The sequence below is a fragment of the Lepidochelys kempii genome, chromosome 11, assembly GCF_965140285.1.
Source record: "Lepidochelys kempii isolate rLepKem1 chromosome 11, rLepKem1.hap1, whole genome shotgun sequence".
NCBI lineage: Eukaryota > Metazoa > Chordata > Testudines > Cheloniidae > Lepidochelys > Lepidochelys kempii.
In genome coordinates, this window is record NC_136390.1 from 59,133,567 (window position 1) to 59,157,225 (window position 23,659).

The window sequence follows — 23,659 nt, forward strand, 5'->3', positions numbered from 1 at the left end:
TACTAACTACAATATTAATCCAGAAACATTTCCCTAGCATGCCCACAAGAGAAAAAGCACATTGAAATAATCAGCTCATATCTGCTTTGGGAGACAAACCCCAAAGCTTTAGAAGACAGCTGACTCAATTACCCTTGCATATTACACGAGAGAGTGCGAGCAGTCCCTACTTACTTCACTTTACTTAAATGACTTACACAGAGGAACACAGTCTAATAGAGAAAAGTGGCAACAGGAGTTCTTCAGACATTTATCAGCTATAATGCGGTAGTGATAATGCAGGCAGACATCACAGTACAACTGTGCTTAAGCAAAGTTCTGTTAAGTTCCCCAAGGGTGTAATGTGCCTCTATTCACTCCTCTGATCTATGTCCCTCAAGGCCAGAGCCCTGTGCTTGCCTCCTGTTGTTAAGTCAGTTTGCAGCTAGAAGATCCTCTACACAGAGCTCTGGGTTTGGGAGACCTGGGAATGCAGCCTTGTTGCTGGAGCTGGCTAGCAGTCTCCATTCTGGGGACTCCAAGAACAGACTTCAAAGCTTGCTAAATAGTCTCTTCTAGTTATCCAAATGCTTCAGATTGCTCCTCGAAATCTTCAGGTAATCAGGGTTCCACTGAATACCCAGAGGAGCTCTGTGTTGTTAAGTAACTAAGCTATGTTGCACTTTCTGCAGTCTCTTTCCATTACACAGAAAGTTGAGAGGCCTGCATGCAAAAGCAGGTAGCATGCTATAGGCCTTCAGCCCTTCTCTAATGCACTGACCATTTGTCAGTGCTTCGAAGAGTGTACTTTGGACATGGGTACAGTTCATCTCAGGTGCTGCCCCAGTCTCAGGTAAACTCAACAGTATGCAAGTAGTGAAATAAAAAGTAAGGCCACCCCTGCAGCCACAGTCAAGATAAAGTTGCCTAGCTCACCCGCTTGGTCCGGATGAGCTTGTGGTCCCTGAATTCTGTCAGCTGAGCCCGAAGAGTCAGGTCACTGTTCACAAGGAAGGCCTCCCGACACCGCTGGTAGAAGTCTTGGAAAGATAGTCCTGGGTATGGAGAGGAGTTAAATAAATCAAGACAGCCAGCAACCAAAGCAGATCCATGTGCTCTGGTAGAGGGCAAAGTTACTTCCTCTCCTGCAATCCTGAAGGATAAATTGCACAGCTTGCTCACTATAAAGCAGCATTACTGGGACATCCAATTTGAGGAGCCCCCTTAAAAAGAGGGAGAAGGAATCTCCTGCTATTTCAGCTGTTACTCTGATCAAATTCAGAACATACATCCTGACCATATTTAATGCATTTGTCAGCCACAGCTTTGTTCCACAGATACAGCCAAGCTAAAGGGATTTCAGGAATGTAAAGTGGCAGATCTGACAGTACAAGATCCTCCATTTGGAAAAGTCAAACTTTCAGAGCACCTCAAGCGCACAGCCCAGTGTGGGTTTCTTGTTCACTGCAAGCTCCTATATTATTTTATCTTTATCTTCCTAGATTATTAATACTATGCCATTTATTTGCAAGTTGCAGAGCACTACAGACATTAACCTGTAGGTATCATAGGTGGACAAGCCAGGACATAGATTATGTGGCCTGACTAAGGTCACGCAGTTAGTCAGTGGCAGAAGTGGTAACAGAACCCAAGAGGTCTCGACTCCTGGTCTCCCCTAATCAATGGATGGTGTGTGACAGTCAATTTCTTCCTTGGTTTTGTAACTCAGCCTCATGTGGAGGATTTCACTATCACCATGGGTGACAGTAAGAAGAGATCCTCTGAACTCAGCCATTCATCTGATTTCATGTCACACACCAGAACATGTAGCCCAATGCACAGCACTGGTAGAGATGCTCTGTACTAAACTCACTTTCAAGAGCCAGCAGTTTCAGTAAATCTGCTATGGCAACAAACAGAAGCTGAGTTCTCCCATTTTAGCACCTTGACTGAACTGTCAATGGTGCCACTTAAGAGAAGAGAGGAAATGCCACATGCATTCCTACATCAAACACCAGGTACCTGGGTAAGATGGGTTATCCTTGTTCTCCAGATGATACTGAGCCAGCAGTCTGAAAATCCCTCTATAGGGAAAAAAAAATTTTTTTTTTTTGGAAGGCCATTACAGAAATGTTAAACAATTTTTCTTGAACAGAGTCTTGTGTGTATGCAGCAGCTGGAGGAAAAGACTTGCTTTCCAAGAGCCATTAATTCAAAGTGGTCCCATTCCTCCATCATGTAAGGACTACTGATCACTTGGAACCCAAGTTAAACAATCAACTTGAAAAGTGTCAGAAAGCCGATTGTTCTATAGAACAAAGCCCAAATTAAGTTATCATTCCATAGAGCCCAGGAGACAGGACTCAGGAGTACACCCATGTAGTCACCTAATTCTTTTATTGTTGCCCACTATAAGCAAGAAATCAAAAATGGCAGGTCACACTGCAATGCAAAGCAATTCTGTAGTTCATACATTGCACTGCAAAAACCAACCAATATGCTGGTCATGGAACCTGCCTCCTTTCATCCAGTTAGTAGTATTCACTATGAGTTACAGAAATAACAAGCTTGACTTTCTTACTCAAATAAGATGCAAACACAGAAGTCACTTAATTATTCTCTTTTTCCCTGCAGGTTTTCAGATTAAAACTTTGAATTTGTATTTTAAAAGAGTCTGAGGTGGATTTAAGGTGGAAAGTCTTAGATGTTACCAAACCCCATCCAAGGGATGGCTGTCAACACATACACAGGCTCCTCCATGGACAAAAGCAAGCTGTCCGGTATTGTTAGACTGTGTCTGTAGCCACCCACTCTATGTGCAAATGCAGCAGGAACTGCTATTGAAATTGAGATTGAGTTGTGTCTGTGTGGTGATAGAAGCACCAATACAGGAAGCCAGATCCTCCATTTTTTTATTTGTATGGCAAGATTCTTGGTTGTTAGAATGAAAGGTCTAGTAAGCCACGCCAGCATACTAGCTATCTATTTTCTGTAGTGCTGTACATCAGTGGCTCCCATACTACAGTCCATCGTGAACTTGCTGATCTCTTGGTGAGGACTCTACATGTTGTCTCCGTCTGCTAAACAGCACGGAAAGCAGCCGAAGTTATGCTGGTTTCCAAAGTTGCAGTTGCTTACATGGGAAAAAGAAAAGGAGTACTTGTGGCACCTTAGAGACTAACCAATTTATTTGAGCATAAGCTTTCGTGAGCTATAGCTCACTTAGGTGTAGCTCACGAAAGCTTATGCTCAAATAAATTGGTTAGTCTCTAAGGTGCCACAAGTCCTCCTTTTCTTTTTGCGAATACAGACTAACACGGCTGTTACTCTGAAACCTTACATGGGAAAGTAACAGCTGCCACAGGAACATTCTGCAATACTGAATGGGCAGGGAGAGACTCTGCAAGACAATCTCTCCAGGAAGCTGTTCCATATTCTCTCTCTCTCTCTCTCCCCTCCCCCCAACTCCTCTCCCCAGGAGGTAGGCTAGCAGCCTTTGCAATTCCCCAGCTGTAAGGGCTGTCACCTTGCTCCTTCACTATAGAGCACATTTCAGGGAGTCAGAAAGAAGGGCTGAGAGAGTGGGTGGAGATTCCCTCAATTCCTCACCCATCAGTGACTCACTAAGCAGTCGGAAGAGGGGCACTTAGCAGAACACCAATTCCAAGTCATTGTGTATACAGACTCTGCTGGCACTTCAATATTTTGCATTCTAAACTTCCTCCAGCTAGACTGAGATCCACACTGCTGAGACAGAGCCAACGGGGACCTTGCTTTCCAATTATGAGAAAAGCGAGATGAAGGATGGCATGTGGTTAAGGAACTGGACTGGGACTCAGGAGATCAGGGTTCAATTCAAGCTCCACCATTGACTTCTTAATGACACCAGGCAAGTCACTTAATCACTCCATGTCTCAGTTCCCCATATGCAGAGCCCTGTGCAGATAAAAATGTATATCCGCGGATATAAATCAGTATCTGCAGAACCACAACAGCGAAAGGAGCAGAACATGGGGTCGCCACTCCCAGGAGCCAGCACGCCGCATCGGCAGCTCCTCCAGCGCGGGTGCACTGCCTGCAGCCCCGCCCCCACCCCTTCCACGCAGCTGTCTGCATCTCCAGTCTGGGGGTGTGCACCACTTGCACACAAGAGCACAACCAGGCACAGCTGCCTGTGAGCCCAGTGCCCAGCCCAGTGGGCACGGCTGGGAGCGGTACAGCTGCGCTGGAGGAGCTGCCAGCGTGGGGCACTGGCTCCTAGGAGCAGCGCCCACATTCGGCTCCTTTTGCTGCTGCGGTTCCCGCGAAAGCGCTGAGGTTCTGCGGATACCGATTTCTATCCATGGATATAAATTTGTATCCACGCAGGGCTCTACCCATATGGAAATTGGAGATGACAGCCTTGTCTCTCTCACCCTTTTTGATTCTTATCTGTAAGATCTTTGGGATTGGGACTGGGCCTGTCTCTTACTACACGTACACACAACACCTAGCACAATCTTAACTGGGGCTTCTAGCTCTTAGAACAATAACGTGATAGTATCTTACCTGGCATTGGGAGTGAGACTCTGCAAGACATGCGTTAGGGAGCTCAGAGCCAGAGACCCAGACTGCTGCACTAAGAGCGAGTTCTCGTAGGAGGTTTCTTCCAGGTAGGGACTAAAAGTGGTTGTTTCATACCAGAGCCAGTTATAGAGGCTTTGTTTTGCCTGATCCCACACTAGACACACACACACAAAAGGGAAGAAAGGATGGACAGGGTTGCAGATTTAGCTTCTCCCAGTCATACAATATAAAACATTTTAAGGTCTAGTGCTTAGTGCAGCAGCACAACCTTAGAGCAGTGGTTCAACCTTTCCAGACTACTGGACTCCTAAAGCCCAAGTCCTGCTGTGTGGGGTCCCGGGCAATTGCCCTGCTCGCTACCCCCGAACACCAGCCCTGCACTTGCAACCCCTCTAAACCCGTCCCATACCCCCGGAAGACCTCTGAGTACCCCTATGACATACCCCTGGTTGAGAACCACTGCCTTAGTGAATCCGCACTTATATAGAGCAATATTATTTACTCCGCCATTTACACTCAGAGTGAAACGTTCTCTGTACCAAAGAATTTACACGCACTCTGCACACATCCCCTTTTCCATTCCACTTTCAGTTAGAAGCTATAAGATAGCGCCAGTCTGAACAACGTGGGGTTTGAACCAGTGGTTCGGCAAAGCATTAGTACTCTATAGATAATCTGACAGTGATTGGCAGCTATAGTTGAGTGTTTGTACAGCCCCATGGGCAATGGGGCTCATCTGATCACGGCCTCCAGGTGCTAATCGAAAGATACATGTACATTACGCACACACGGGGCAGAGATATGGCAATGCAAGCAATACACATAGTGCATTTAACAATCCCAGAAGGGTGGTTTTCCTGGAAGCACAGTGGAGGAGACCAAGGCCCTGGGACTCACTGAGTGGAGCATTGATGTGATCGATGGAGGCGATGAGGTGGACATTGGGCAGGGATGCTAACTGTGCAAGAATTTGCTGGCTTTTGTCTCCTCTCAACATCTTGCTGTCCAGGTTATGGATGAGGAGATAGAGCTCCAAGGAAGAATCTACAAAGGGGGGAAAAAAACAGCAAGGGAACAGTCACACTAAGGAGCCGAACTAAGAGTGAAGAGATTCCTCTTTCTCACTGTGGTTTGAGTGCAAGCCAGTCCTGTCAAATCCCCTATGCACGTCCGTCCATCATTCAAGTGTCAGAGGACTTTCCCCTTCAGGTTACTAGGCCCTGCGGATGCCAATCAGCCTGTATTTCAGGGCATCTGAAATATTTTACACAAGTTCTTTCCACTGTAGCTCTCAACCCCCGCTTCACTTGCTCATAATCTGTCCAGAAGTTTCTCTTTTGGGCTAAAGCTTTTTATGCCTTTAGTTCTGAGCCTCTACACCAGTGATTTTCAAACTGTGGATCATGACCCAGTCCTGGGTTGCGGAATGGAAGAGATTAGGTCACGGTGGCTCTGGTCAGCACCGCCAACCGGGCCGTTAGAAGTCCTAGGTGGTGGTGGTGGGGTGAAGGGCAAGGGACTCCGCATGCTGCCCCTGCCCTGAGCACTGGCTCCACACTCCCATTGGCCAGGAAACAGCCAATGAGAGCTGGGGGAGTAGGGGGTGCCTGTGGGTGAGAGCCACGCAGAGCTGGACCTGCTGTTGTCCGCTTCCGGGGAGCAGTGTGGTCTCCGGTGCCAGGACAGACAGGAAGCCTACCTTAGCACCCCTGCTGCGCCACAGACTGAGAGCCGCCCGAGGTAAACCCACGCCCCAATCCCCTGCCCCAGCCCCGAGCTCCCCCAAACCCAGAGTCCCTTCCTGCACCCCAAACCCCTCATCCCTGGCCTCACCCGAGCCCGGACACCCTCCCGCACCCCAACCACCTGCTCCAGCCCTGAGCCCCCTCCCACACCCTGAACCTCTTATTCCCAGCCCCACCCTGCAGCCCTCACCCCTGCACCCCAACCCTCTGCCCCAGCCCAGAGCTGCTCTCACACCCCAAACCCTTCATCCCCAGCTCCACTGGGTCACGGGCATCAACAATTTTCTTCAACTGGGTCGCCAGAAAAAAAAAATTTGAAAACCAAATAAAACCCTCCCACTCACAGAGGATCTGATCCAAAGCCCACTGACTTGAACAGTAATCTCTCTCAACATGCCTTTAAGGAGCTCTGTGTGGGTATGCCTATACAGTGGCTCGGAGATGTAATTCCCAGTGCAGGCAGAGGTACACATGCTAACCTGAGCAGAGCGGGGTGGCAGTGGTGGGCAGCTAGCCTAAGCAGCCAAGTATGATCATGCCCGAGCCCCTGGGTATGTACTCCAGGGGCTAGCCCTGGTTGCCACAGAAACTGCTATTTTTAGATGCTAGCTTAAGCAAAGATAGGGCTGTATATCTACCCAAGCTGGGAATCGCATCTCCCAGCTGCTGCGAAGATGTACTTTAAGACTTTTTGACACACACAATGCAAATGGATGAACATTCAAAGTTCAAACTTAGCCTGTGGCTGCTAAAGCTCCCAAAGAAACAGCTGCTTGGCAAGCCCAGTAAACTGCCTGACAAACCATTAGCCAATTATAAATTCTGTTTTGTGCAGAAACCAAGTAGCTACTCAACTGCCCATGGCTCTGGGAGACAGCTAGAGTTTAGCACCTGTGATGCTGCATAAAAACAGCTACAATTGGGGACCTGCCTCCAGCCAGCCAGCCAACCTTTCCCCTACCCACTCTCTGTAGGAAAGCACAAAGACAGATGAAGGATGAACATCTGCGGGGTGGAAGATACATGAGTTAAGGCTCCAATGGCAACATCATATATGGACAGATGTAGACACAAAATTTAGCTACTGGGACTGTACACACACAGCATACAGCTATACGGTTACATATGAAACTCAGCAAGCACTCTGTATATGACAGGACCCATTTAACATTGCTTTTAGAACGTGAACTCCCACTTCCTACTTCGTTTGCTCAAAACAGCCATCAACAACAGAGGGGTCTGCATACATTAAGTTACATCGCCAGTCACTTTCAGCCAATTAGACCTCGTACATTCAAAGCTCAATCCAATGTCCACTGAAGCCTATGGCAAGCCTCTTAGGCCGGGGTTTTCAAAGGAGCTTAAGGGAGTTCAGCCCCCTACTCCCATTAAATGTCAGTGGTATTTGGGCATCTGGGCTTTTTTGAAATTTTCAGCTCTCTTGGCTTCAATGGGTGTTGTTCAGGCCCTCAGGCAACCAGTAAGAACCTCCTTCTCCCACCCACCCCCAAACAAAAAGTTTAGATTTTACCCATATTCTGTTCTATCAATGAACTTACAGCTGATGAGATATATGGCACAAACTCCTCCAATGAACCAAGTGAAGAAACTAAGCACTCAGTAGAGCAGACGTGAGGCTCTCGTGCTCATTGTCAGAACGCTCATTTTCTCACCTTTCCTTGGCAACACGTCTAAGCTAACATACTGAAACTGAGGAAAGGGAATGCTGTATTTCCAGGCATTCAATTTCAAGATACCTTCACATATTTCACAACAAAGAAGCCAGCACCCTGGTGCACTTACGCATCTATTCAGAGAACTATGTATATTTTCCAGGAAAGCCACAAAAATCACAACAACAGCAAGAGTCAACACATAGATTGCAACTGAGCAAGTCAGAAGTGTATGTGATTTCAAGGAAGACACCAGACTTGCACAAGCTTTTCCAAGATCAGAGAGAGTCTAAGCTTTAGGGCACCTGCTCAGCCGCTTTACCTTCTTTAAATCTTTTCATGATCAAGTCTAACTGATCCATAGGGCTGCGGAAAGTCCCCACATGATCCAGCACCTCCTCTGTTATGGAGTTCAGAATCTGTAACAGAAAAGTGCAAAATCATTATCATCCTGAGGGACTTCTGATAACTATGGGCTTAATACCAAATCTAAGAGTTGGGCCTCAGCTAACACCAAAGATTTGCACCAATTCCAGCTGTCTGTGACCAGTTGTCAGCATAGCTGCACATAGTGCAAACCCCTAGGGTAGTCAAGGTAAGTCATGATTTTCTCTGCTTGAAATGGGAGTAGGTTGCATATTATGGGATACCTCATCTATACTCGGGAGTTTGCACTAGTTCAGGTACAGCAATGACAGGTACACCAATCCCTAGCATGGCCAAAGTTTCTTTAAACTCAAGGAGAAGTGAGAACAGGGAATGCTATTCATTGAGGAGTCTGTGTTTAGAAACTGGGAAAGCTTCCTGTGGTCTACACTAAATGTTTTGTATTGGAAGATTTTAGTGGCTGCGGATAACAAGCAGCAACTTAAAAACCTCACAAGCTTTGTCACACTTACTGATTTCACAGTGATGCTGGGGAAGAAGCCATTGACAACAAGGTGAACAGAATCCTGGAGCAGAGAGGTACGAAACTTCTCCAATAAATCTCTCTTTGAGCCCAGTCCATAAAGCACAATACTGAACCCCAGGCTGCAGCAAAGAGAGCAGATTAAAGGAATCAAACCGAGAGGTCCTAGAATCTCACATCTGTGTCTTCATTACATGAAACAATCTGATCCCCTCTCCTCCTACAATCTTTTAATTCTAAAGAGTCAATCAAGTCCAGGCTACTTCAGCTTGCAGCCAGCCAATCCCTCAGTTTGTAGGGGTTTGAGATGAGCGGGTATGGTCATTCCATGTAATGAAAAGGAGTGTTTGTCAGCATATTCAAGACCTGGGAATTTGCTGTCCTACACAAGAAAGGGACGCTTGTCTGAAGACTATCAGCATATAAATCTAGGACCTCTGAAACAGCGCAGACTAACATGGCAATTGCTCACAAAGCCACTGCACAGGCCCCTCCAACAAGCTATTCAGGCACAGTACATTCAGCTTTTCCCATGAATCACAGCAGCTATGAGACAGCAAATGGAAGCCTACCAGTTGCTTCTAATGTGTCTTTTCTAGCCAGGTCAAAGGTCATGATTTCAAAATCAAGACATGCTATTCTAATACTTGTGATTTAGCCTTTAATTATCCAATGTAGTGAGAGACAGGCAGATACAGGGATGCTTTAGGACACTGCAGATCACAGACCTCTTATGAGGAGAGGCACAGCATCTCAGGCTCAAAGGAAGAATGATGAGTCAATGGAAGAGGCAAGAGTGGGTCAGATCCCAAGGTGCTGCGCACAGACAACTCCCACTAACTTCAGTGCAAGCAAGCGAGACCTCTCTGGATTTGACCCAGTGAGAATATTTATTGTAAACCTAGGTCGCTCTTACTCCCCACATATAGTATCTTCCATCGCCAACTGCTCCCTGTCACACCAGCCTGCCATCTTTCCTCACATTATCCCATATGCCTGGGCCTGTCCCATGAACCATGACACCGCAATTTCCTCCTTGCACCACACTCCTTTCACAAAGCCTTCTAGCACTGATGTCCTCCCATAAGTCTGCACCTGCCCTCCTCTGTGCTACTAGCCACTGTATCCTTTGTCCCAGTTAGGATCGAATCCTCTAGAGGCAGGGACCTTGTCTTCTGTAAAGCACCATGGAACCTTAGAGCTCAAAGCAACACTCATTAAATATAATGGAAGCGTGCCCCCACCCCTGCTCACTCTCTCACAAATTGACACAGAATTTGAGCTCCTACAGTCCTCAACAGACTCGGCACTTTTCTTCTTGCAACTATTAACTATTAGATCCCTCAAGCTAAGAAAGCTCACTACTACGCTACTGAAGAAAACCAGATTTTATGGAAAGTGGTACTGGTGATTTGCTAACAGACTTGTATGCTCTAAATGGTCTTTCCCCCTTCTCTCATACACTCGACTGTTTATAAAATATACTAATGAGCACTTACAGCTCCCATCAACTGAGGACACTCTACACCTCTAAAAACCCCGGCTGTTCAGCTCATAGTTAATTTTGCAATACTTGTCTCACAAGAGATGCATTACACGGACTTCACCTAAGAAATTACACCTGCTTATCCTGCAACCTCAACCCTAATTGAGACAGTGAATCATTCCATTGCCCATCTGTGGGACAATAATTTAAATTAGCAGAGGCTTTCCTGATGCTATGTTGGGAAATAATGTTCACTGTTATCTTCTTAGAGGAATCCATTGATACTTACTGTAACTGCAGCATCCATTTGGAAAACAAGGATTCGTGCTGTTGGTTTAGTTCCTTCAATTCAGCAGTGAAGGCAGGGGGAGCCTTGTTCAGGAGGACAAGCAGCGTTTGCTGTGTTTAGAAGGGGAGAATAGGACAGTCATACAGGGTTTAGGGTTGAAGACAATGACTAAACAGGTGTCTAAATATGTGCCTGGAATGTGTGACTGAACCCTTACAAACACTGCACTTCTACAGCACCTTCCATTCAAAGATCAGAGTGCTTTACCAGTATTAATTAATTAAACTACAATACTCCACTGGGAACAATTAGCCCAGGTTTGCTGATGGGGAAGGCAAATGACTTGCCCACTTTTACACAGAAATCTCTGGCTGATCTGAGAATGCTCAACCCTGTCTCTTGGTCACAGCTCATTCTGCCTCACCTTGCAGCATCTGGGCATACTGCTACTGAGACAATGGCACATTCACAGCTTCTTCTGCACCAGCAGCTGGATTTTCTCCGCTGAGCATGCTCTGGCCATAATGGATGCACCGAACCAGAGACAACCCCATTAGCATTGGGCAAGACCAGAGTGCCTGTCAATGTGGTTTGCGTTAGTTCAGTTGATTCAGTCACTAAAGGGTTAAAGTCCATGAGGTATTATGTTTAAAGAGAAGACTCCAGAGTATTAGAAAACAAATAGGAAAGAATTAACCTGCAGATCAAAACTAGTCTCACCAGAGAAAGTGTTATGAGAAATGTATTACGAATCTGCAGGGCTAGTTCAGGCTTTTAAGAGACATGCCAAAGTCCCGACGTGTAAGCTAGCAACACTACTTAAAATGTTGGCAATGAAATTGGAACTGCTGTGGCATGAGACCTATGCAGGCTTCAAATTCTCCAATTAATGCATTCACTTCCCACCCCCATGTGGCAGGAGAAAGTTTACTCTGGAGAGAAAACAGAAGGCAACTGTGCTATTTCAAATAAACACAAAGCTTTCAGAGCATCAAGCTGCCCATTAGTCCCGTTGATATCAGCAGAAGATTAAACACTGCATGTCTGGATTTCCCAATACACAGGAACGTTCAATTTAACTACCTGGAATCCACCAGAGTTTTCCCTGGGTAATGCATTATGCACAATCCAGGCAGCAGCCAGCAGGTAATCCGAACACATGTGTTTTGGTAACATGGAGTGAGACCGATAACCCCAGACACAAAAATCTTAGGTATTCACCGAACAGACAGCAGGCACCAGCAGCACCTGTTTCTCTGAGTCCCTGCTCCGAAGAGGCCACCTCTAGGGACGAAGGGATCATTCATTCTCCATGATACATTCAATCCACAGCCTCTCCATGGGGAGTGTCAACAAGTGGCACATTTGAGTTTTGTTTTGTTTTTTTTTAAGAAGCCACCAGAGTTAGATGTGGAGGCCTGTCTACTGGGAACCAGATTGGGACAACACTCCCTTTCACACATATATATAGAGGCCACTGAATAGCTGCCAGATAGTAACATTTCTGGCTGCCCCCAACCTGGGTGGGATTTGAATCACAAACCCAGAGCTGAAATCTTCCCCCACACCATTAATACTCCCCTCAGCTCATCTGGGGGAATAGATGGGTTTTTACTTTTAACAAATTTGTTCACAAAAGGCAGACTTCATTGCTGCCCTCTATTTGTATCAGCCCCTTCTACCTCCCCTACATCCTGAATTCTAGCGATTTCAACATTCAACCGACCTATTAGCCAGCACCTACGACACATTTCCCTCCTCCCCACAACAGTTTCCCCACTGTTGCTACCACTTTCCTCAGCTCCAATGGTGGGAGCACTAGAGCAGAGAAGGCGACAGCAGTTTAACCACTGTGTCACCTGACCCGACTCAGAGTAGCTGTACAAAGCATAATAGTTCAAACACCAATGGACTGTTGGCACAAGTCTACCCTAGGGCTCCCGCCACTGCTAGCACCAGTAAAGCTGATCTGGTAGTAGCAACAGTGGGAAATTTCAGGGGGCGAAAAAGTCCACCACAGACAAGGCCTTCCGTTCTGAAGATGGTTTCATCTGCTACAAACTGTACCTGATCCAGCTTTCTTTTCTGCAGCTTCTGAAGGGTTCGATCGGAGGTTAGAACTTTGGAACTACTGTGTGCCTCAAAGTATTCTTCCACCAGGTTGCTCTGAAAAGGCAGAGCGAAATGTCAGTCTCAGGTAGGTTCTGTGGGCTCTCTCTCTCTCCCCACCCCACTCTCTTGACTCAAATTGCTGGGTTAGGATGCCACTTTACAGCCACACCTGCTCCTCAGTTAAGAGGGGATGGGGTTGAGGAGAAAACCTAAAGCAGAGATGCCAACCTCGCTCTCAGACTTTTAGGAATGTTTATGAAAAAGATTTGGGAGGAATTAGGGAGGCTCTTTTGACCTCTTCCCCCCCCCCGCACCGCATCTGTTGGAAAGCGGGAGGGACTGAAACCCAGCCCCAAACACGACGACAGAGTGTAGGAAAGCTGCCCTCATATGCCACCTATGGCCCTTAATTCCTTGGCCAACGCTAGGTCTGGACCTCCTTCCCAGAATAATCCTCCTCCATCATGTTCCTGCTCTCCTCCTCCTGCCACTTCTCCCCTGCTGTGAGGGTCTGACAGGAGACAAGCCGCAGCCATTGTTAAGTGTGGTTTGGGATGCCGGATTCACCACCCACGCCACAGGCAGCATGTTGTGTTCTAACTGCCCTTTGTGGACCCTGCTGGGTTACATGGAAGTGCTCTAGGTACCTAAAGCGCATGAACAGGGTGGTGAATCCAGCCCCTCTAGCCCCACTGAGGATCGCTGTGGCTTGCCTCTTATCAGACCCTTGATGTGCTGCAGGCATACATGCCACAGTCCAGCGGAAAACAGTGTCCCACGCAGCTGCACCACTATTTGCTGTGTTCCCATCAGATCTGAGTGCTGGCAGGTGACAATTATTTTAAAAATAAGTGCATTTCCAAATTTAGTAGATTTAAACCTGAATTAGTAATTTTATAATTACACATGAAAATTGGGAGGATTATGGAAAATTAGAGAGGGTTGGCATCTCGGCTAAAAGTCTCCTCGAAGGCAGATTTTACACAGTCAGGTTGCCCAACTTCAGGGAAGGAAAATGCAGAGATATCCTCCAGCAGGGCAGAATGAGAAGGCTGCAATTTAGATGGTGTGGGGATCCCTGGCACTGGAGAAGAGACCACACAAAGTTAAGTACCGGGGCAAAAAAGTGGCATGCTTTTTTTTTTTTTGCTGCTAGATGAAATGCTGCTGCTATTTCTTCCTCGACACTATGTGGTATCTGTGGGTGACAACTGGGAAGTATCTGAAGAAAAGGCACTGAGAAATAAGAAATGGGTTAGCGGTCTCCTCGCATGCACACACTCAACCTCCAGCTGGAAAAACTAGGAAGCCTTCCTTTCTGTAAAACAGGAGCAGCAAAAAGCACCTTTTTGTTCTGAACTGAGCCAGGAAGCTCTTTGCCACAGCTGGCCATGATCCAGCCTGTGATTTGGGCGCCCGGGTTTTACTGTCACCAAGCATCTCTGAACCTTTCCTATCAGGGTTGTATTTCCTCCACACTCACCATCAGTTCCTCCTTCAGTTTCTTAGCTGGTATTTTTTTGGAAGCAGGAGTAGGAGCTGCTCTAGTTTTACTTGGGGTCTTTTGGTCCAATATGACATCACTGGTTTCTTTGTGGTCCTTTTCCTCTTCCTCCTCCTCAGAGCATGAAGCAGAATAGTCACTCTCGCTGTCTGAATGCAAGCTTGGAGCTAAGTGGAAAACATTTGAGAGCTGGTAATATCTTTTTACAGAGAGACCTTATTACACATTTCCTGTAGCCTAGGTCTCCTCTTACACATTGTCTAACCTCTTCCAAGCATCCAAATCCTACTCTGGTTTCATAGCCATCGTGCTACCCAAAAAAAATCCATTCTACATTGACTTGAAAATATGCACACTGCTCTCTTTCCCCCATCTCTTTCCAATTATTTAGTAAGGCTCTGCAAATTGGCACAAGCCTCAAAGTACGGCTCGACTCTGAAAAGTGACTCTAAAAAGGACATTGTGGAATTCCATGTTTCTCTTAAAGACTCTACATCAGTCTGTACTAGTAAGAAGAGTTATTCCACCTGCCAGCCCTCTAAACATAGGTTGGTTCTTTCTGGCTGACGTCACCACTAGCAAAAAAGGCTTTGCCATGGGAATTTTATTAACAATTCTGTTGATTCAAGAGCAAGAACAGAATCTGGCTCACTCTTTCATGGCTCTGAAGTGCTAAGGAGTATTAATTTTTTTTAAAGCGCAAAATGTTCAAAAGCACACAAATGACTTAGAAGACCAAGTCACTTTTGAAAATGAAATTTAGGTACCTAGGATCCTGAGATCCACTGACTGTCATTTAGGCACATCTGAAAATTTCACCTCAGCCTAAAAAGTGACCAACTATCTTTATGCAGAGTGCAGATCCCATAACAATTTAACACAAACTACACACAAACCCAATTGCAAGAACATAAAAGAGATCTTCATTTTCTGAATTATAGTAATCTATAAACTTCCCAAAGTGAGGTTCACACAATCTTACTGGAATGGAATTTTTACTAGAAATTTCATATATTTCTACTACATATGAATAAAGCCCGAACAACTGAGCTTGTCAGATTAAAAGCTAATTTGCTTAGCTCAATGGTTCTCAAACTTTTGTATTGGTGACCCCTTTCACACAGCAACCCTCTGAGTGCGACACCCCCCACCCTATAAATTAAAAACACTTTTTAAAATATTTAACACTATTATAAATGCTGGAGATGTAGCGGGGTTTGGGGTGGAGGCTGACAGCTTGTGACCCCCTGCATAATAACCTCACAACTCTGAGGGGTCACGACCCAGTTTGAGAACCCTTGACCTAGCTCAATTTACTGTCACAGATACACGTTTTAACACATGTAAGAACAGGACATAAAAATCTCTCCCACACTGATCCTGCACACTTGAAGCCAGCCAATGACTTGAAATCATCTACTATAGATATAGAATATTAAAATCCCTGCCACTCTGAAAAGCTTAACAGCTTCTTAAGTCAGTTCAAGTGATTACGGCTGACAGACACAAACTCCCAGCCTTCAGAGGACAGAGATTAGAGAGTCTAACGGAAGAACTGAATTCCACATATTTAGTAAAGCATCCGCATGGATGGGATTATTTACATGGTTTTACCCGCTGAGATAAAGTCACTGAAGAAAGATTAGGTGCTGCCACTCACACCCCAACACCTCAGCAACAGTTGCTTGCAGTGAAGGAACTATGTATCCCAAAAACTGGCTCAGTAAAGATGGCTATTATGCTAATTTGACCTCGGAGTCACTTGAATTCTCTATGCAGACAGCAATGTCCTTGAAGCACCCATGAGGAGACAAGAACGGCCCTACTGGGTCAGACCATCTAGCCCAGTATCCTGTCTTCCAACAGTGGCCAGTGCCAGGTGCCCCCGAGGGAATGAACAGAACTGGTAATCATCAAGTGATCCATCCCCTGTCGCTCATTCCCAGCTTCTGGCAAACAGAGGCAAGGGACACCATCCTGCCCACCCTGGCTAATAGCCATTGATGGACCCATCATCCATGAATTTATCTAGTCTTTAGCTGGAACTCAGACAGCAGGTTTTAAGTAACAGAAACACCAGTAGTCACCCTAAGCTTTCACTTATCAATGCTACTGTACTCCTGTAAACTGGAGCTTACTGCAAATGGTTCTCCTTACCTGTCAATCTCTTCCTGAGTCTGTAAGGTGTTGTGGACACAAATTCATTCTTTTTACTCTGCAAGAGCACAAGTATGTTAGAAAAGTCACACATTCCCTACCAGTAGCAACACTTTTCTAGGCAAGGACCCAGCGTTTCATTTCTGAGCTCTCTCTTTCAGCTGGTAGGGACCTGGGAATGTTTGGAAAAGGGGATTCCTTGTGGAAGGTGACCACCCCCTAAGCCCATGGGGCCAGATTCCCAAAGAGGAATCCCCTGAATTGAACACAGGACAGAAAGGCTGTGTATGTCTTTGTCTGTAGGGAGGTCCTCCCAACTCCCAACCGGGATGCGGAAAATTCAGAACCCCTTACCCCCTGAAGAAGCCACGTGGAAGTGATGACAATGGTAACACTTCTGCCAGACAGAGCCAGGATGTGCTAGGTCACATATTCTACTCACCAAAGTCACTTGGAGTTCCCATAAGAGAGCGACTAGCAAAGCCTAACAGAGCACCCAGAACAGGCTAGCAGAGTTGAGAAGCCCCACAGCAATGTAATGTGTCTGAGGAGCACTGAGCAGTTTGGTTCAGTCACTGTCCGTTTAACCCAGTTAAACAGATTATTTCTGTTTTGTGAGGGAAGGAGGTATGATTACGTCTTATGTCCAAAAGAGTTTAACTTTAGAACGACACAGGATGTGCAGAGCCACAGAGCCTTCTCATCAAGTTAAACACAATATATTATCAGGATATCAGGCAAAGGACTAAGGACAATTTTGCAGAGATATAAACAGATCCTCCCATGGCAGGGCCCTAGTAGGTTTCAAGACTTTTTTGTAGCTTTGGACCTTGGTAGCACATTGCAAGTGCAGGTCTACTCTTAAAGTGACTATGTACAAATGCCAGTCCAATCATCTGTGCATGTTCAGTTGCATCAATTTACTTCGTGTAATAAGTATGAGGTTTTGTTTTGTTTTTTGCTTTGTATTCCTGTTAGCAAGCAAAGCCAATACAGATCTGAAAGAGGAAGCTGGGTTCTGCTGCAAAAACTGTAAACCAAGTTCCAATTGTAGAATCTTTATTACTGATAACTAACCCAGAAAGAACACAGCCAGACTCAGATTCCAGGCTGAGTTTGCAATAATTAGAACTGTGTAGATCATATGTGGAACCATGATGCCATCTTTTAGACTCACTTTTCAGATTAGAATGGCTCTTCAAATATGCTTCAAAGCACTGCACACACCTACAGTATGGTGCTATATAAGAAATCATCACTGGAGTCTGGTCTCCATCTATTTCCCAGCATTCACTTCATGAACTCCCACGGGGCAGTCCTGCCCTGATGCAACTTCAGCAGACTTGCAAAGGCTGAATTGAATTATGGAGACTAAACTACCCTCTTACCTCTAGGCTGTCCATCTAGTTCAGAGTTGAAAGAAGTTGGTGGGGCAGCCTAGAGGAAAGCTTGCATTGCTACTGCATGAAGTTTGCCTGTTTTGTACTGTACCCAAGAGGACTTCGGTCTCATCAATCTGGTATCTTTCCCCAGCATTACATTCATATTACTAGTGGACAATAAAGTGACCAAGTGCTAATGAGTCACCACAGTTTGCAGCATTTCTGGAGTGCTGACACCCTCCAGTCCTAAAATGTAGACAATTTCCTTCAGCAAGTTTTACAAGCTGCTGGGAATCTACCCTTTAATATGCTATTAAATGCTATGTCAAACATGTCCAGTTGGGTGAGGCAAGGGAACCATCTCTCACCCATGCTAATTAGTCTGTCAAACCTACTGATCTGCATGTTCACTCTAAAGCCCATAATCCAAGATCCTCATTTGCGGCAGTTCTAGCACTCATTTAAACCATTCCCTGCTTCAAAATGGAGACATCTGCATCATGAAAATCCTAGGGAGGTGACGGGTGGGGAGAAGCTCTTCACGCCCCATCCCCCAAGATAATCTGATGGTTTGTATTTTAAAATAAGATCAAACAAAAAGCAGTCAGTCACTCACTCACCTTCAGCTGGGCTTTGTTCGAAGCAGAGTACTCTGTAAAGCAAAATGAAAGTACCATATATTTCCAGCACTGCCAACTTCTACAGACATGGGCACAAGATGCTCATGTTTCCCCAAATAAGAAATCCAGGCATCTGCTATCAGTGTCTCAGAGATACTGTTCCTGCATGTTAACTCTCTGGCCAGTCACCCTCATGGGTGCAAGGTGCAGCAATCCGCAGCTGCCCCAGAGGGGGGATACGCCCCAAAAAAGGGCCAGTGGTGCTACCAGCACTGGTGGCTTTAGCCAGGGTCCATGGGTACTGGGGACTGACAGGAAACCTTGAGTGAGCAGGAAGGGGGTAAGGATTTAGGTAGAGTGGGGAAGGAGGGGGACAGCAAGCAAGGCTATTCTCCATGACTAGTCCAGCAAAGAGCTGTGGTGTGGGGCAGGACGGGGAGCCTGAGCCAGCCCTGGGGTAGGGGTGCCCAGTTCTTTCATTCCAGCCATTGCAGCCTGGAGCAGATAAATGCCTCCCAGGACCCCGGGGAGGAGGGAACCAGGGCTGGATGTGAGGCACGGAGAGGAGGGGATGAGGAGCAGGGCTGGCTTTGGTATAGCGCACCCATTGAACTGGGAGGCTACATCCGCTCCAGCTATCACCAGGAGAGGGCAGCTTTAGATTCCATCGAGGGCCCAACAGGAAGCCACCCACGGAGGCTGCCATGGGGAGATGCTGAACAAGCACATCTCCAGGATGGTCCGTCCCTGTCCTTCTCCAGGGCTGCACCAACCAGCGCCAGACCCCATTGCAGAACATAAGTCAGGGCCCTCCTGCGAGGGTTGGAATGCAGCAAAGAATGTTTCTTCTCCCTCCTCCCGTAGCACTCAGACAATGACAGGATAGGCCTCATGTTAACAGACTGACTGCTTCCTGGCCTGCCTGCTCAAGCTCGCACACCAATCCAGGTCAAAACTCCAAAGCTAACAGGTAGGTAAGGGCGAGGGTATGGGCCTTGCTTATTCCAAAGGCCAGCTTGCCATGCCTTCTTTGTTGCGAGATGTGCCACTAGGTGTCTCGTACTGATTCTCCATTCTCTCAGCTCCCTGTGCAGACAACACCCTGCATATTTTACTCCCCAGTGCACCTGTACAGGGGCTGCCAGTCCAGTCCTGCATGGTCCTAATTAGCCCTGAATTAAAGAATTCTTAAGTGAAGTGTATGCAGCTAAGTCAAAGGAGTTACTCGACGTTACTGAGCACTGCAGCAGCAGAAGGGAGAAGTAAACACATTCTGCTCAAAGCCAGTAGGAAAAAAAACAATCAAACAGCATGATCCACAAGAGAACTAGAGCACCAGGCAGACTAAGCGGCACTATTTACAAAGCCCAAAACTAACCCTAGAGTATCAAGTATGCTAGCAGTTGGACCCTGAACGCCAACCTGCTTAATTGCCATTTTTGTTGGGATACACCTGCTGGCTACTTTCCTCCAATTCACCGAAGTCTCTCAGAACTTACTTTTGCTGCTTTGAGGGGTGCTGGCTGGCTTCTCAGGATACTGGGAGGAATCAAAGGTTACATTCTTCCCTGGTGTCTGGGCTAGTTCAGAGGCTTTAAATAAAAGAGAATAGTTTAAAAATGTGATAGGCACAAAACGCACACTGGACAGCTGTGGGTTTGTCACAGTCACACACAAATAGTTCTTTGCCCAAAGTAATCTCTTACATATTAACCCCATTTCCCAACCTTTTCAAGGAGCTGCACTAGATATTTCCCTTCTTTCTCTACCTTTGTGAGTAAATTTAATACTAGTGAAAGGTTCTTCAAGACTACACTCTTCTGCTGATCCACAAGACAGGTACAGAGTTAGCCTGACCTAAGTGCCACCCTCCCAAAGGGGCCACCCTTTGAGGTGAGAAAATATTTTAGTCATGATACTTGGTCCTCTGTCTGAGGCTGCCGAACTGGACTCTGTGGTAATGGCTTATGTGTTGAGATCATCAGTCCACTGGGAACTGGACTAAACTCACATTTTATTGACTCCCTTCTGATAATTATCAGAATTGGATTGGATTTGAACTGGTGACTTGAATGCAAAAGGCTATGTATTGCAATAACAGTCTTGAGAATCTAAATTTCACTCAGGTTTCAGAGTAGCAGCCGTGTTAGTCTGTATTTGCAAAAAGAAAAGGAGTACTAGTGACACTTTAGAGACTAACCAAGTTATTTGAGCATAAGCTTTCGTGAGCTACAGCTCAATTCATCGGATGCATTCGAATGCATCCGATGAAGTGAGCTGTAGCTCACGAAAGCTTATGCTCAAATAACTTGGTTAGTCTCTAAAGTGCCAATAGTACTCCTTTTCTTTAAACTTCACTCAGTTCACTCAACTAAAACTTCAGCTGTACTAGCCAGAATCTCCACTTGGCTTGTTCTAACCCACGATGGAGCTCAAACTGTTCCAAACTTCACACTCCACCTGCAAGACTAAAGGATGAATCAGCTCAGACTCTGCTGTAGAATTATGGCATGAACAGTGGAACAGGAGACAACGAAGCCCAGCACAAAGGTTCAGCATTACAGTAAGGGAAACCCAGAGCACCAGTGGTTAAAGCCTGAATTACTGGTGACACATAATACAGTGGATGTGAACCTCTGCATTAACACATACAGAAAGGGGACCACTATAACATGAGAGCTGCCATTACAGCAGAAGCAATCACCAATATGTCCAAATCCTGAGCTTCTGTTTCTCAAAACTTTTGATATAAAGCCAATTGTAAGACACCAAAAACAGTACTTTTTAAATACAAGTAAATTACAAGGAGACTGCCAGACTAAGATTCCAGAAAGAGTTTATCCTCATGGTAATATTGAAAAGGAAGACATACCCAGCTCTGCCATCTTGCCAGAACGTTTTGGAGTCTGGAACGAGTAAATTTTACCACCACCTGCACTGGGGCCATTTCTCAAGGAATCTGTTAGAAAGCACACAAGAACGGCCAAACTGGGTCAGACCAAAGGTTCATCTAGCCTGTCTTCCAACAGTGGCCAATGCCAGGTGCCCCCGCGGGAATGAACAGAACAGATAATCATCAAGTGATCCATCTCCTGTTGCCCATTCCCAGCTTCTGGCAAACAGAGACTAGGGACACCATCCCTTCCCATCCAGGCTAATAGCCATTGATGGACCTATCTTTCATGATTTTACCTAGCTATTTTTTGAATTCTGTTATAGTCTTGGCCTCTACAAGATCCTCTGGCAAGAAGTTCTACAGGTTGACCGTGTGTTGTGTGAAAAAATACTTCCTTCTGTTTGTTTTAAACCTCCTGCCTATAATTTCATTTGGTGACCCGTAGCTCTTGTGTTATGAGAAGGAGTAAATAATACTTAGTTATTTTCTTTCTCCACACCAGTCATGACTTTATAGACCTCTTTCATATTCCCCCCCTCCAGTCATCTCTTTTCCAAGCTGAAGAGTCCCAGTCTTATTAATCTCTCCTCATATGGCAGCCATTCCATACCCCTAATCATTTTTGTTGCCCTTTTCTGAAACTTTTCCAATATATCTTTTTTGAGATGGGGCAACCACATCTGCATGCAGTATTCAAGATGTGGGCATATACCATGGATTTAGACAGAGGCAATACGATATTTTCGCTCTTATCTATCCCTTTCTTAATGATTTCTTAGTCATGGATACATAAAAAGCACCGACATATTCCTGAGCCATGGGAGTCAAGACCAACACGTTATCATTGGACTTGAAAGGGCTGTTTATGTTATGGAAGTGGAAAAACCCCCACAAGCAGTCCAAGAACCATTAGAATTCAACCACACACAGTCAAGTTTGTGGTCACTGGGCATCAGTCCCTGAAGGCAAATAACTGTTTGCCAAACAACCCCACCACTTACATGTTGCAAGAGTTTATATCTTTCCCCAGAAATACCTTCAGCACACGCCCCCAAAACAGCCACGTAGTTCTGCTCTTCCAGGATCTCCTGGGCCTCATCATCAGAAATGTTCTCAAGTTTCTTCACAAATCTCTTTACGTTGAGCGCAAGTTGAGCTCTGTCCTTCCGAACTTTAACACCTAAAATCACAGCCGCAAAACCATAACTTCTGATAAACTAAATGTAATTATTAATTAGTAGTATTGCAGTAGTACCTTGGAGCTCCTGTCCTGGACCAATCCCCTTTCTACCGACCCCTCAAAGTTGTGCGAAGGGCTGTACAAATAGAATAAAAACTACAGACCCAGACCCAAATGCTTACAATTTAAATAACCAAAGCTGCAGTGAATGTTTCCGCTTTTAACATTCATATGGAAACTCAATACAGCACCTGTCCCAACTGCCAAATAGTGATTTGGAACTTAGACATTAACATGACTATTTTTTGGTTTCATAGCTACTTCTAGATGTCATACCAAGTTCTCAGTATCCATATAAGTGATGACATCAGTGCAATTCTGAAGTGTTAACTGCCACTGCAGAGTTGCACATATCAGGATTTGAGTCCCATAAAGTCTAAAGGGATCACACAGAACACCATAAAGAGAAACCCCAAGCCAAGTTTTTAAAAAGAGATGCTCTCAGAACATTACCGCACTGGAAATATGCAAATTGTTAAAATTCAAAAATTTCAGCACAACTAGTGATTTTAGGTGCCTCAGTTTTCAGATACTTAATACAAAATACCTTAAAGAGGCCTAATTATCAGGAAGTGCTGAGCACTTGCATTCTGAGCAATCAGACCCTGCCAGGATGAAGTTGGGCACCCAGAGGGTTCCAATCATTTTGACGACCCTGACCTTAGATACATTTCAATTATCTGCAAAACAAGGTGCCTTGTTTACACTTAAGCCACCAGTACCTCCGGTATCAGAAATGTGCTTCAGAACATCTTCATCAGCCACAAACCTGGCTTCCAGGACCTTGCTTCTCTTTAACTCCAGCTGACTCATAGCAGACAACCTGCAATGCCAACAAGCGTTGGCCAGGTGCGCGGCCGGGCACTGCCCACCCCGCAGAGCGCCCCGCAAACCTGCGGCTACGCGCCCCGCTTCCAGGCAGCGGAGCCACCACGTGCACGCGGCCGCAAGAGCCGCCTTACAGCCAGGGGGCTACGCGCGGGGCTCTGCAATGGGGGGCAGGCCTGGGCCCCAGCTGCCTGCGGAACTGGAGGCTGCAGCGGCCTCGAGCCCCGCCCCCTCCCCGCGGCTCACAGGAAGCTCGGAGGCGGGTGGCACGA

General features: G+C 46.0%; 1 protein-coding gene across 2 annotated transcripts in view; it reads right to left on the bottom strand.

The window, feature by feature from the left end:
• Positions 1–23,659, bottom strand: part of ORC2 (origin recognition complex subunit 2) — a 32,989-nt gene extending 9,330 nt beyond the window's left edge. The window contains exons 1-15 of one of the 2 annotated variants that reach the window (XM_073306369.2): positions 23,282–23,658; positions 22,356–22,499; positions 21,296–21,382; positions 19,923–20,015; positions 18,424–18,455; positions 16,422–16,479; positions 14,244–14,431; positions 12,716–12,814; positions 10,649–10,758; positions 8,863–8,995; positions 8,286–8,382; positions 5,443–5,589; positions 4,528–4,699; positions 2,002–2,063; positions 916–1,034 (exon numbers count right to left, since the gene is read on the bottom strand). In XM_073306369.2, the coding sequence (XP_073162470.1) occupies positions 916–1,034; positions 2,002–2,063; positions 4,528–4,699; positions 5,443–5,589; positions 8,286–8,382; positions 8,863–8,995; positions 10,649–10,758; positions 12,716–12,814; positions 14,244–14,431; positions 16,422–16,479; positions 18,424–18,455; positions 19,923–20,015; positions 21,296–21,382; positions 22,356–22,499; positions 23,282–23,372 (1,632 nt within the window). In that variant the 5' untranslated portion in view covers positions 23,373–23,658. Of the gene's footprint in view, positions 1–915; positions 1,035–2,001; positions 2,064–4,527; positions 4,700–5,442; positions 5,590–8,285; positions 8,383–8,862; positions 8,996–10,648; positions 10,759–12,715; positions 12,815–14,243; positions 14,432–16,421; positions 16,480–18,423; positions 18,456–19,922; positions 20,016–21,295; positions 21,383–22,355; positions 22,500–23,281 lie in introns of both variants that reach the window. The other variant, XM_073306371.2, reaches the window with a different exon arrangement.